The 14,314-nt window shown below is 38.7% G+C and overlaps 1 protein-coding gene across 1 annotated transcript in view; it reads left to right on the top strand.

The window, feature by feature from the left end:
• SERPINB10 (serpin family B member 10) overlaps nucleotides 1-13,886 on the top strand; it is a 28,210-nt gene extending 14,324 nt beyond the window's left edge. Inside the window, exons 6-8 of the mRNA XM_053571588.1 lie at nucleotides 314-456; nucleotides 2,998-3,153; nucleotides 12,813-13,886. Coding sequence (XP_053427563.1) covers nucleotides 314-456; nucleotides 2,998-3,153; nucleotides 12,813-13,217 — 704 coding nt within the window. The 3' untranslated portion in view covers nucleotides 13,218-13,886. The remainder of the gene's footprint in view (nucleotides 1-313; nucleotides 457-2,997; nucleotides 3,154-12,812) is intronic.
• The last annotated feature ends 428 nt before the right edge of the window (nucleotides 13,887-14,314 follow it).

The raw sequence follows: 14,314 nt of genomic DNA on the forward strand, positions 1-14,314 counted from the left end.
TCAGTCCCTTAAAAATAGGAGTATAAATCAGCACAAAGGAAAGTTTTCATAATCAAACACAAATCTATAATAACGTGGAACAATGCCTCCTGACCACTGGGCATATTGTTACCCCAGTGTTTCTCTCTTTGCTCATAGCTACTGTGCACAGAACCGCACTTACCCAGACATTGCCCTGTTCCTGGAACATCTAAAATCAGGACTGTAAAAAGAAAATTTTGAAGGTTCCAGAGAAATGGCAGTCTAGTTGCCTTCGATTAAAATGTGCATTTTGAACCTAGCCATCGGAAACCTGTCCTTTTGCTCTTACTAGGTAAAATCCTTAAACTCCTGCCTGAGGACTCTGTGACTTCTACAACCCGGATGATTCTGGTGAATGCCCTTTACTTCAAAGGAACCTGGGAACATCAATTCTCAGTGCAAAACACCACAGAAAAGCCTTTCAGAGTAAATGAGGTAGGAGACTTTTAAAGATTAGTTTGGATTTTTTTTTTTTTATAAGGGATGGTAAAAGAAATTCTACTTATTAAATTCACTTTTCCTTTTGGTTATATGTTCTCTTAAACTGAGACTCTTACTCGGAAAGAGATGCCTGGGCTAAAAGCCTCCAGCACTATCCTATCTGGACAGTCCTATTTCATTGTTTTTCTCTGAATGTTATCACTCACAATTTCTTGTGGCCATGTGAGCCCGGTAGAGTGTTTTCGTATTTATTTTCCAGGTGAGAAATACAGTGTAGCCAATTGGCTGGAGGCATTCCTGAATCAGAAACATCCTAGAGCCAGAATCTAAGTTTTGTTCACTATAGAAGTTCTGTTTATGTTCCTCTAAACCAGTAATACCTTCTACCAAATTCTTACCTTTACATAAGTAAAAAAATAAAAAATTAAAAGCTTACATTGTTCATTAAGATTTCTCTCTGCCTTAGGACACAATACACTTTTTCTATAACAAGTAACAGAAACTCACTGCAGCAAACATGGAGACTAATGTAAGGTTAAAGATATATCTCCCACGGATTCCATGGGCTGGGGCCTTGGGACCTGGGTAGAAACAAGGGTTCAACTATTTTCTCTATATTTTCAAATCTGTCACCTCCATCATTCTTCTCCCATGCTGAAGTCCAACTTTCTCTCCTTCCCAGGTCACAATGGCAGAACACGGGTATTCACAATACCTTCCACATTCTAGACCCAGTTTTCAAATTGTATTCCACATTCCTATGAAGGGACTGGTTGGCCAAGGCATTGTGCAGTTGTTTAGTCCAGGGATGGGCCACGTCATGCAGACAGTGCTACTGAGGACCTAGTGCTGTTACCGTGCAGCTGTGTGCAATGGGCATTATTCAGTGGGCAAGGATGGGGAAGGAACGCAATATATAATCTAGAAGGCTAGAGAGAAACAAGCTGGATAGTTTCCTGGGTTAGCCTACTCACCAGGAATTTTCAGTTGCAAGTAATAAAAAAAAAAAAAAAATTCAAACCAGCTCCAGAAAAATGGGAATTATATTGACATTAGCTTATGTAACTTAGAGAGTCTGAGAAGTCCAGGAGTAAGTGAATGGGTCTGTAGCATCTCAAAATATAATCTCTGTCCTCTCTCTGGTCTTTCTTTCTCCCATAGTCCCTTTTTTTCTCTCATCCTCTTTCCGCCTTCCCCCATGCCCCTCTGATGGCTACTCTCGTAATGAAGACGGAGTTTATCCACATGACCAGGGGATGTGGTTGCCCTGCTACTATTGATACATTATTATTAACTAGAAGCTATAGTGGACCTTCAGGCTCACTTTTGGTATTGTGCAGTTCTGTGGGTTTTGAAAAATATATAATGTAATGGAGCCACCATTACGGGATCACTCAGAATATTTCTACTGCCCTAAAAATGCACTGCACGCCCCTAAACCTCTGATAGCACCTGATCATTTTTTGTTTCTACAGTTTTGCCTTTTTTGGAATGACATACTGTTGGAATCATAAAATATGTAACCTTTTCAGGCTGCCTGTTTTCACTTAGCAATACTATGATACATTTAAGTTTTTCCCATGTCTTGAGAGATCTTTTTGTTTTATTGCTGAATGATATTCCCTTGTGTGATGCACCGCTGTTTGTTTATCTTGGTTCCTTCCAACTTCTGGCAATAATGAATGAAGTTCCCATAAACACTTGTGTGCATGTTTTTGCATGGACACAAATTTGTAACAAACATAAGGTAAATACCTAAGAGCACAATTGCTGGGTTATAGGATAAGAGTGTGTTGAGTTTGCTAAGAAACCGCCAACTTTCGAAGTGGCTGTACCATTTGCCTTCCCACTAGCCATCCATGACAGCTCTGGTTGCTGCATATCTTTGGCAGAATTTGGTGCTGTGAGTGTTTCAGGTTTTAGACATTCTTACAGTTGTGTTTAATGATTTAGATTGACCAGTTTTCATACGCTATATGTCTTCTTTGGTGAAGTATTTCTTCAAATCTTTTGCCCATTTTTTCAATTGGGTTGTTTGTTTTATCATTGCTAATTTTTAGGAATTCTTTGTATATTTGGAATACCAGTCTTTTATCAGACATATGTTTTGCAACTATTTTCTCCTACTGCTTTTCTTTTCATTCTCTTAGTAAATTTCCATTTTTGTGATATCAGAATATTTTTTCAAATGTTTGCACGTGAAATATACCTTACTCAGTTTCTGAATAATTGGCATTTACATAGTTTACACAAGAACGTATATTATTTTAAGTGTTTGGCAGACTCTACCTTGCTATGATTTATAGAGGTTGTCACAATAGTGTTAGAGAAAGAAGGTCACCTATCCTCTATTGGTAACATTACTTAGTAGACTACATATTGCCAGAAGGGAAGGTCTGCACAACTTTATTCAGCATTTATCAGAGGATCATGAACTTTACCAGTGTCCCAGACAACTGGAAACGAATGATAGTAAAGAATTAAGGATTTAGTGGGGAAGGGAAGCTTTTCAGTGATATTGTTATTTTTTTATAGACTACAAGCAAACCAGTGCAAATGATGTCAATGAAAGAAAAACTTCATATTTTTCACATAGAAAAGCCACAAGCCACAGGTCTTCAACTCTACTATGAGAGGCGTGATGTCAGCCTGTTTATACTGCTGCCAGAAGGAATCACGGGACTGGAACAGGTAAATACACCTGTCTGTCTGTTGTGTGTGTGGGTGGGAGGGGAGAGTTCCTGGGTTTATTCCCTATGTTCTATTGGGAAAAGCATAAAAACATGATCTCCCTTTTCTTTAATTCCTGTATAGAAATCCATCCAGCATTCTTTAATCCCAAGACATTTTACCTTCACAATATTATTTAAATTTTACAAAATTCTATTATGTTGATATCACTATTTCTCAGAGAGGGTAAGTAATGTACAGACATCTTTAGCATGAGGTGGTCACACAAACAGCTATATGTACAACAAGTACAGATATTTTACTCCTATAACTGTCAAAATTGTGTACATTGATCATTACAATGTTTCAATCAGGTTAGGACACAGACACACATCTTAAACTGACTTTCAAAACTTATTTTTTAAACATTTTTATCAAGCGAACAACTTTTATGACAAAAATATCTGTGTCAATACCATCTTCAAGTACTGTTTAAGCTGCATGTCATCCAGATTTCTATTAAATAAACCTAACGTAACTTTGGTCAGATCATGTTTCTGAGCCATTTGTGTGCCTAATCTGAACACGAGTCTCTTCATTACATGATGCCTGCTTTTTTATATATACCAGACTTAATACTTAGAAGTTTCTGAGGCCCTACTCGTGTGTAGAAAAGATTTCCAAATTATATCATAAAATTTGTGAAACTGGAGATGGTGGTAAAAATAATACCATTCTGGGCTAATAACCATTACAGTCATGGCCTTGTAAGATAAGGTCTTCTTCCTAGGAGTGCAGGTTCCTGAGCTGAAGACATTGTCTCATTATTACTGTAAATATTTTACAGGTATGTCATTGAAAGCTGAAGCTTTAGTCTAGAGAACTCTTGAAGTAATACAAGCTTGTGCTTTGAAACAAATGTGTCATTAAAAACATGAAAATTATATACATTTATACTACATGTATATTATGTAATAATTTTAAAAGAAGAAGAGGAGAGAAAACACCATCAATCTCATTATAAAAATCATTACTCTTAAGAGCTAGGGCCTTTCTTTTCTTTCATTTTCTTTCTTTGTTTTGGCATGGTATATAGTTATTAATTTCATATTGTTGTAATTATTGATTATAGACATTGTACTTTATTTATTTTTATTAAATCATAGCTGTGTACATTAATGTGATCATGGGGCACCATACACTGGTTTTATAGACCATTTGACACATTTCATCACACTGGTTAACATAGCCTTCCTGGCTTTTATTTATTTATTTTCTTTTAGGTCTGTTTGTTCTTTTGTTTTAAGATGCAATGAGATAATGTACTGACAGAGGCACTTTCTAAAATAGAACACTATACACATACAATATTTTAACATCATTATCATTGATGCATTAGCCCCCACGTGGAGAAAAATAGGCATTTATGTATTCATCTGTTTAATGTTCATGCAAGTATACATTCAGTGCTGCCCAGACACTGTGAACTTGCTACTTACATTATACCGGAATCCTAACATTACACAGCTAAACTCTTCCTCTTTATTACCGGCATAATGTTATTCTTTCCTATTGCCTTTTTCTTTGCATTCCTACTATTCTTTTTTTTTTTATTAATATTAAATCATAGCTGTGTACATTATTAATGCTATCATGGGGCACCATACATTGGTTTTATAGACAGTGTGACACATTTTAATCACACTGGTTAACATAGCATTCCTGGCATTTTCTTAGTTATTGTTTTAAGATAATTATATTCTACATTTACTAAGTTTCACATGTACCCTTGTAGGATGCACCGCAGGTGTAATCCCACCAATCACCCTCCCTCCTCCCATTGTCCCCCCTCCCTCCCCTCCCTCTCCCCCTTCCCCTTATTCTTAGTTTATAACTGGGTTATAGCTTTCATATGAAAGCTATAAATTAGTTTCATAGTAGGGCTGAGTACACTGGATACTTTTTCTTCCATTCTTGGGATACTTTACTAAGAAGAATATGTTCCAGCTCCATCCATGTAAACATGAACGAGGTAAAGTCTCCATCTTTCTTTAAGGCTGCATAATATTCCATGGTGTACATATACCACAATTTATTAATCCATTCATGGATCGATGGGCACTTGGGCTTTTTCCATGAGTTAGCAATTGTGAATTGGGCTGCAATAAACATTCTAGTGCAAATATCTTTGTTATAATGTGATTTTTGGTCTTCTGGGTATATACCTAGTAGAGGAATTATGGGATTGAATGGCAGATCTATTTTTAGATCTCTAAGTGTTCTCCAAACATCTTTCCAAAAGGAATGTATTAATTTGCTCTCCCATCAGCAGTGTAGAAGTGTTCCCTTTTCTCCACATCCATGCCAACATCTCTGGTCTTGGGATTTTGTGATATGGGCTAATCTTACTGGACTTAGATGGAATCTCAAGGCAGTTTTGATTTGCATTTCTCTGATGATTAAAGATGATGAGCATTTTTTCATATGTCTGTAGGCTGCGCGCCTGTCTTCTACAGAGAAATTTCTCTTCAAGTCCCTTGCCCAGCCTGCAATGGGATCACTTGTTCTTCTTTTGCTTGTATGTTTGAGTTCTTTGTGCATTCTGGTTATTAAACCTTTGTCGGAAACATAACCTGCAAATATCTTCTCCCATTCTGAGGGCTGTTTGTTTTACTTACTGTGTTCTTGGCTGTGCGAAAGCTTTTTAGTTTGATCAGGTCCCAGTAATGTATTTTCGAAGCTGCTACAATTGCCCGGCGTGTCCACTTCATAAAATACTTGCCCAGACCGATTTCTTCAAGGGTGTTCCCTGCACTCTTCTAGTATTTTTATAGTTTCATGTCTTAAGTTTAAATCTTTAATCCAGTGAGAGTCTATCTTAGTTAAGGGTGTAAGGCGTGGGTCCACTTTCCGTCTTCTGCAGGTTGCCAGCCAGTTCACCCAGCACCATTTGTTAAATAGGGAATCTTTTCCCCACTGAATGTTTTTAATTGGCTTGTCAAAGATCAGACAACAGTAAGTAGCTGGATTCATCTCTTGGTTCTCTATTCCGTTCCAGACATCTACTTCTCTGTTTTTGTGCCAGTACCATGCTGTTTTGATCACTGTCAATTTATAGTATAGTCTAAGTTCTGGTAGTGTGATTCCTCCTGCTTTGTTTTTATTTCTGAATAATGTTTTGGCTATTCGAGGTTTTTTCTGATTCCATATAAAACGAAGTATTATTTTTTCAAGATCTTTAAAGTATGACAGTGGGGCTTTAATAGGGATTGCATTAAAATTATATATTGCTTTGGGTAGTATGGACATTTTAACAATGTTGATTCTTCCCAGCCATGAGCATGGTATGTTTTTCCATTTGTTAATGTTTTCAGCTATTTCTTTTCTTAGAGTTTCATAGTTCTCTTTATAGAGATCTTTCACGTCTTTTGTTAGATAAACTCCCAAATATTTAATCTTCTTTGGCACTACTGTGAATGGAATAGAGTCCTTAACTGTTTTTTCAGCTTGACCATTGTTGGTACATATAAAGGCTACTTATTTATGAATGTTGATTTTGTAACCTGAGACGCTGCTGTATTCCTTAATCACTTCTGAAAGTTTTGTAGTAGAAATCCCTGGTGTTTTCCAGATATACAATCATATCATCTGTGAAGAGCGAAAGTTTGATCTCTACTGACCCTATATGGATACCCTTGATTGCCTTCTCTTCCCTAATTGCAGTGGCTAAAACTTCCATCACAATGTTAAAGAGCAATGGAGACAATGGGTAGCCTTGTCTAGTTCCTGGTCTGAGTGGAAATGATGTTGGGGTTTAACTCCATTCAATACGATATTGGCTGTGGATTTGCTGTAGATGGCCTCTATCAGTTTAAGAAATGTCCCTTCTATACCAATTTTCTTAAGTGTTCTGATCATGAAGGGATGCTGAATATTATCAAAAGCTTTTTCTACATCAATTGAGAGAATCATATGGTCTTTGGTTTTTAATTTGTTTATGTGCTGAATTATACATATAGATTTACGTATATTGAAGCAGCCTTGAGACCCTGGGATAAAACCAAGTTGGTCATGATGTATAATTTGTTTGATGTGTTGCTGGATTCTGTTTGTTAGGATCTTGTTGAATATTTTTGTATCTATATTCATTAGTGATATTGGTCAATAATTTTCTTTTCTTGTTGGGTCTTTTCCTGGTTTGGGGATCAGGGTGATGTTTGCTTCATAGAATGTGTTGGGTAGTCTTCCTTCTTTTTCTAAATTTTGGAACAGGTTGAGTAATATAGGTACTAATTCCTCTTTAAAGGTTTGGTAGAATTCTGACATGAAGCAATCTGGTCCCTGGCTTTTCCTTTTAGGGAGGTTTTGTAAGGTTGATGCTATTTCAGAACTTGATATGAGCCTGTTCAACATTTCCACTTGATTCTGGCTAAGACTTAGAAGGTGATGTGCTTCCAAGTATTGGTCAATTTCCTTCAGATTTTCATATTTCTGAGAATAAAGTTTCTTGTAATATTCATTAAGGGTTTTTTGAATTTCTAAGGAATCTATTATTTCATCTTTGTCGTTTCTGATTGATGAGATTAGAGATTTTACTCTTTTTTTTCTGGTTAGGTTAGCCAAAGGTTTATCTATTTTATTGACCTTTTCAAAAAACCAACTTTTTGATTTATTGATCTGTTGTATAATTTTTTTGTTTTCAATTTTATTTAATTTCTGCTCTCATTTTGGTTGTTTCTTTTCTTCTACTGGGGTTGGGGTTGGAATGTTCTTCCTTTTCCAGTTGCTTGAGATGTCCCAGTAAGTTGTTAAGTTCCTCTCTTTCCATTCTCTTGAGAAAGGCTTGCAGTGCTATAAATTTCCCTCTTAGGGCTGCCTTTGCAGTATCCCAGAGGTTCTGATAATTCGTGTCTTCATTGTCATTTTGTTCCAAAAATTTGGCAATTTCCTTCTTAATCTCATCTCTGACCCAGCTATCATTCAGCATAAGGTTATTTAACTTCCATGTTTTTGTATGAGTATGCAGATTCCTGTTGTTACTGAGCTCAACTTTTATTCCATGGTGGTCCGAGAAGATGCATGGAATAATTTCTTTTTATTTTTTATTTTTTTTTATTTTTATTGTTGGGGATTCATTGAGGGTACAATAAGCCAGGTTACACTGATTGCAATTGTTAGGTAAAGTCCCTCTTGCAATCAGATTTGTGACCTAAGATGTGATCGATTTTGGAGTATGTTCCGTGGGCTGATGAGAAGTATGTGTATTCAGTTTTGTTGGGATGAAATGTTCTTTAGATGTCTGCTAAATCCAAATGTTGGATGGTTAGGTTTAAATCTAAAATTTCTTTGCTCAGCTTCTTATTGGAGGATTGATCCAACACTGCCAAAGGAGTGTTGAAATCTCCAACTATTATGGAGCTGGAGGAAATCAAGTTGCTCATGTCTGTTAGAGTTTCTCTTATAAATTGAGGTGCATTCTGGTTGGGTGCATAGATATTAATAATTGAAATCTCATCATATTGAGTATTACCCTTAACAAATATGAAGTGATGATTCTTATCCTTCCTTATTTTGTTGGTTTAAAGCCTATTGTATCTGCAAATAAAATTGCAACACCTGCTTTTTTCTGATTACCATTTGCCTGAAATATGGATGACCATCCTTTCGCCCTGAGACTATATTTATCTTTTAAGGTAAGATGTGACTCTTGTATTCAGCAAATATCTGGCCTGAGTTTTTGTGTCCAGTCAGCTAACCTGTGCCTCTTTAGAGGACAGTTTAAGCCATTCACATTAATGGAGAATATTGATAAGTCTGGTAAAATTTTGGGTATCGAGTTTTTCAATAGTCCAGTGGACATTTTAATCCTTTCGCCACTGTAGAAGTTGGAGTTTGATCAAAAGTTTCTGAGTGAGTTTACTTTTGTGGTAGAGGATTGGGCTGGTCATTATGGAGGATAGGTCTGAGAATATCCTGAAGAGCTGCTTTGGTTATGGCAAATTTCTTCAACATATGAATGTCATTAAAGTATTTATCTTCATCATAAATGAAACTCAGTTTAGCTGGATACAGGATCCGGGGTTGAAAGTTATTTTGCTTTAGGAGATTAAAAGTCAATGACCACCCTCTTCTGGCTTGAAAAGTTTCAGCAGAGAGATCTGCAGTCATTTTAATATTCTTCCCTTTGTAGATAATGGATTTCTTGCATCTGGCTGCTTTCTGAATTTTCTCCTTCATATTAACTTTAGTGAAGTTAATTATGATATGCCTGGTGGATGTCTTATTGGGATTGAGTCGTGCTGGGGTTCTGAAACTGTCTGCTATCTGAATTTCAGAATCTCTTGGCCTGTCTGGAAAATTCTCTGTCATAATTTCATGGAGAAGGGCCTCTTTGCCTAGCGAGGCCACTTCATCACTTTCGGGGATTCCATTGAGGTGGAGATTAGCCTTCCTCAAATTATCCCTGAGCTCTCTGAGAGAATGATCCATTTATGCTCTCCATTTCTCTTCCTCTTTGAGAGTTTGGGAGCATTCAAAGGCTTTGTCTTCAATGTCAGAAATCCTTTCTTCTGCTTGCTGCACTTTGTTACTGAGGGCTTCTACTATATTTTTCAGATCTTTGAGGGCTGCAAATTCTTGCTTCAGTGTGTCAAAGTCTTTGGTGGTTTTGTCTTTCAATTCATTAAATTCTTGAGTAAACTTTTGAATTTCTCCTCAAATTTCTAATTCTGACTTTTGAATTGCTGGTCGAATTTCTAATTCCAAATTTTCCTCCATTTTATTAATCTTGTTTGCAATCCAAATTCTGAATTCGATTTCTGACATCTCAGGCAGCTGTTTATGAATGGTATCTTCAGTTATATCTGCCATATCTTTCCTTGGAGGGGTTGATCTATTCTGGTTATTCATGTTACCAGAGTTTTTCCACTGATTCTGCCCCATGATTGTTTTACACTCTTTGATTTTTCCCCTGGAGCTTTGGTGAGGACCTGTACAGGGCTATGGCTGGAGAAACTGGGGCCCTGTTTGGTGTGGTGGAGCTAAGTGGTTCTGTCTTGTTTTCAGCTGGTCTCTGTTCGACCCTAATGAAACAGTTACTCTGGGTTGAAGTCTCAGCTGTGGAGAAATACCAGCTATTACATAACCCCGCCCCACACAGGCAGCAATTGGAAAAGGAAAATCAAACCTTCCTACAACCACACACCCAGGAAACCACCTGAATAGTCCTCAGGTGATTGGCTCAGTTCAAAAGGTCCAAATCAACTGTCTCAGTCAGCACCTTTCTTAGGTGGGAGAGTTTAAAAGGTCTCTGGCAACTGGATTGCAGGGGTCTGGACTACTCTGATATGGCTTGCTCTAGTGCTCCGTGGAGTCAGGAGGACCCACCCAGCAAATAGATCAGTCTGGGAAAGTTGATGCCTCCTTCCCCACCTTGCACCTCTGTCACACCCAGTCACTGATAACCCTGCAGTTGGCTGACCCAGTTGCCTGTAGTGAATAGCTACTCCAGGGGTTTGCATCTGCCTGAATCACAAGGAAATCTATTTCTGCTCAGCTAGGCCACTGCACTCTGCCTCTAACTGGCAGGGGAGGTGAGGCCTGACAACCTTGGGCACTTGATGGAGGCTGGAGGGTGTTCACTTCCTTCCAGCCCTGCCCCTGATTGATGTTACTGACAGAACCGAACAGAAGAACTTTGCGGGAATTTGTTTCTGTCCCTGCTAAATTCCCCTGCAGATGAGAAGCTGTTTTGAGTTCCCAGAGCCTGTGCTTCAGGCCCTGTCTTTGCTCCTACAGGTTTGTATTTGGTTAGCTGTCAGTTCTAGCCACCTGTCTTCCTTTGTCTATAGGCTGACCATCCCCTGAGGGCCGGGTGTGTCTTAGGCTCAGTAAAGTGGTCCTCTGGGTCAGCCCTGCCCTGGGAACTTCCCAGCTCTGTGTGTGCATTTCTAGTCTCCACGCTCCACCCAGGCCGGTACCACCTCAGGCAAACCCTTTACTCTTGGGGCCTGCATTTCTGTCCCAGATCTGTTCCGTGGTGGTTGCCACCTGAGTAGATGCCCATCCTCCTCTGGTTGCCCAGGGAGACAGGGGGGTGTAGCTTCAGAATATTCAGGAGTGAGCCCTATTGTTGCTGAAAGGTGGCTGCTGCTTTGTGCCTCAGGGCACCGCCACTGTGGTGTGGTTCCCTCTCAGCCGACTGTCTTCTCCTCACTTCCGTGCCCCAGAGTCAGTACTGACCAGCTGTAGTTTAGGCACTGTCCACACCCCTCAAGAAATCACCCTTCGAGAATCTGGTCTCCTGGGGGACAGGCCACCAGACCTCAGAGTGAGAGTGGAGGGGAGTGCTGGGAGCTCAGAGTTGCAGGTAGAGAATATATACAGTTTTATACAGTTTTATGGCTGGCAGGAGAACACCATGGCACCCTAGTAGGGGAGGTAGGTCCAGGTTTTAGAGGGTGTCTCCCGTGGAGTGGAGTGAGAGTACCTTTGAACTCTGCTCGTTTGTTTGTGGGCACTCCAAGCTGTTTTCATGGGGGAGGGAACTCCCATCTGCTTGGTGATGGATGTTGTACCTTTTATTTGTATCCTTGGGGTCGCAGCTTGCCTCAGTGGGGTTGATGTGTGTTCTTCAACCTTCTCTCTTGGTGCAGCTCTAATCCACCAGGTTACTTGCTAAATTTCGGTCCTTTAACTCTCCTTCTGGATGGGAGCCTCTGTGGAAAGCTGGCTTCAGTCAGCCATCTTCTAGACATTGTATTTTAGCCCAGATTTTGTTTGCAAAGAACTACTTCCCATGTTGATGAAATCAATTTTTTCATAGCCTGGTATGCAACGTCAACATAGAGTGTTGTGTGTATCGGTGCCGCAGAGGAAGAAATCTGCACTGAAATGTCTGAAAAGGGGGAGGCTGCTGCTCGCTCTGTCATACAGCGACCTTAGTTTATTTCTTACAAGCTTATATACTCTTAACAACCTAAGTTCTACATGTACGTATTCTAATAGTAATACGTAATTGGCAACCAATGGTTAACATGATAAGAGTACAAAGAAGCCATGTAGAGTAACAAAAACTTATTCAGCCATCTGTCTGAGAAAACAGGTGCATCATGTAACTGAAATGCTCATCAACTTATCTTGTTTTCCACTTCCAGGGTCCCTTCCAGGACATTCCACAGACAGCCAGACTCTGTTTGCAGAGTTTGCTTCCCATTTGACTAGTTTGCTAATCAGCTTGGAGTATCTTAAAGGAACATCCCTTCTTATGGACTCTAAGAAAGCTTCTTTAAACATAAGTTAACGGCACTTGAAGTTACATTGAGGCTACATTAGAGCATGTGCATTTGTGTAGAATGAATACATCTAAATGTATTCTTACTTTGACGTATTTGAGTATAGAATTGATGTTTTGCATACTACTGTAGAAGTACTTCCATTTTGAATCAAAGTCTAATTCTTCTATATCCTGAAAGCTATTAATCTGCAAGACAAAAATCGCGAAAGTCAACATTGTGAAAGCTCTCATCACACAGCCAAAGGATTTCCAAATGTGTGTTTTGTTACTCTGGGTAATAGGAATGATCACAGTTCATGTAATTTCTAGGTGGTCTTATTCAACTACTATGTCTCACTGCAGTTTGGAATTACTGATTCTTTGTTTCTTACTTCCAAACTTGCAGCTAGAAAAGGCCATCACCTATGAGAAGCTGAATGAGTGGACCAGCGCAGACATGATGGAGTTGTATGACGTACAGCTGTCTCTGCCCAAGTTCAAGCTGGAAGAGAGTTATGACCTCAAGTCAACTCTGAGCAGTATGGGGATGAGTGATGCCTTCAACCCGAGCAAAGCTGATTTCTCAGGAATGTCTTTAGAGAGAAACCTATATCTGTCCAATGTTTTCCACAAGGCTTTTGTGGAAATAAATGAACAAGGTACTGAGGCTGCAGCTGGCACAGGGAGTGAGGTGGATGTTCGAATTAAACTCCCCTCCATTGAATTCAATGTAGATCACCCATTCCTCTTCTTCATCAGGCACAACAAAACCAATAGCATCCTCTTTTATGGAAGATTCTGCTCCCCGTAAACCTTGCATCTCTCATCATCAAATAGGATCATCTTACAGTGTGAAAAATACATCATAAGATGGACAAACCCAATTTTCTCAAAAACGTTCTTGTAGACTAGATTTTTCCATATTTGAATTTATGTAAATAAATCTTGAAATAATGCATTCTAGCGATCCTGTCAGCTAGAGAGAATAATAATTTTTTATTTTTACCACTTAATCCTTTGTATCAATGTAACATTCATTTACATTTCAGAAGAACTATGTCCTTCACTTGAATGACTTGCAATTCTTGAGATGCTTGTTCACTGTGTTGTCATTGTCACTTATCATATTTCACATACATCATTTAGTGAAAAAAATGTACAGGAGATATGATATTTATAAGGAAAAATTTACTCAAGAATATCATTTTGGTGGTTCATAAATTATCACTGGAAAATTCAATTCTTTTTTTCCTATTGATTATTTAAAAATAGTTCTATTCACATTAATGGAAAAACTAGTGATATGTAAATGAAATCTGTGGTTTAGTTAATAGCAATGTATTAATGTTGTTGTCTTAGTTTTGACAATTGTACCATTGTACTGTAAGATGTTTGTATTAGGGGAAATTATATTAGGGGTATATGAAAATTCACTGTATTATTTCTGCACCTTTTCTGTAGATCTAAAGTTATTGCAAAATAAAAATTTTCTTAAATATAATTATTATGCATTGCTGAAATATTCCAAGTCAACATCCCACAGTACCCTTAGTGCTCTTGATCTGTCCTGCACCAAGCTGGCAGAAAATATCCCCCTGATTCACAGTTTCTGTGCTGGAAGAAGTGAGATCAAGGTGGACAAGCTTCCCAGCCATCCTTTGGGTTCTGCAGCAAGACACCTATCTCCACCTCAACCCACTGGAAGCACCAGAAATGTCTGAAGGAAGAAATACCCCTGAGGACAGCTAGACACAAAGAGGGTTAGTAGGACCGCCATCCCCAGCCCTGGAAACTCTGTAACTTGTCCAAAAGAGGTGGCAAATCAGAGTGGCTGTTAAGCAGCACCCTGACTTAGGAGGCTGGTTACACAGGTCTCATCACCACAAACCCCTAAGTCTTTGCACACTG

Source organism: Nycticebus coucang, chromosome 19, assembly GCF_027406575.1.
Source record: "Nycticebus coucang isolate mNycCou1 chromosome 19, mNycCou1.pri, whole genome shotgun sequence".
NCBI classification, from domain to species: Eukaryota; Metazoa; Chordata; class Mammalia; order Primates; family Lorisidae; genus Nycticebus; species Nycticebus coucang.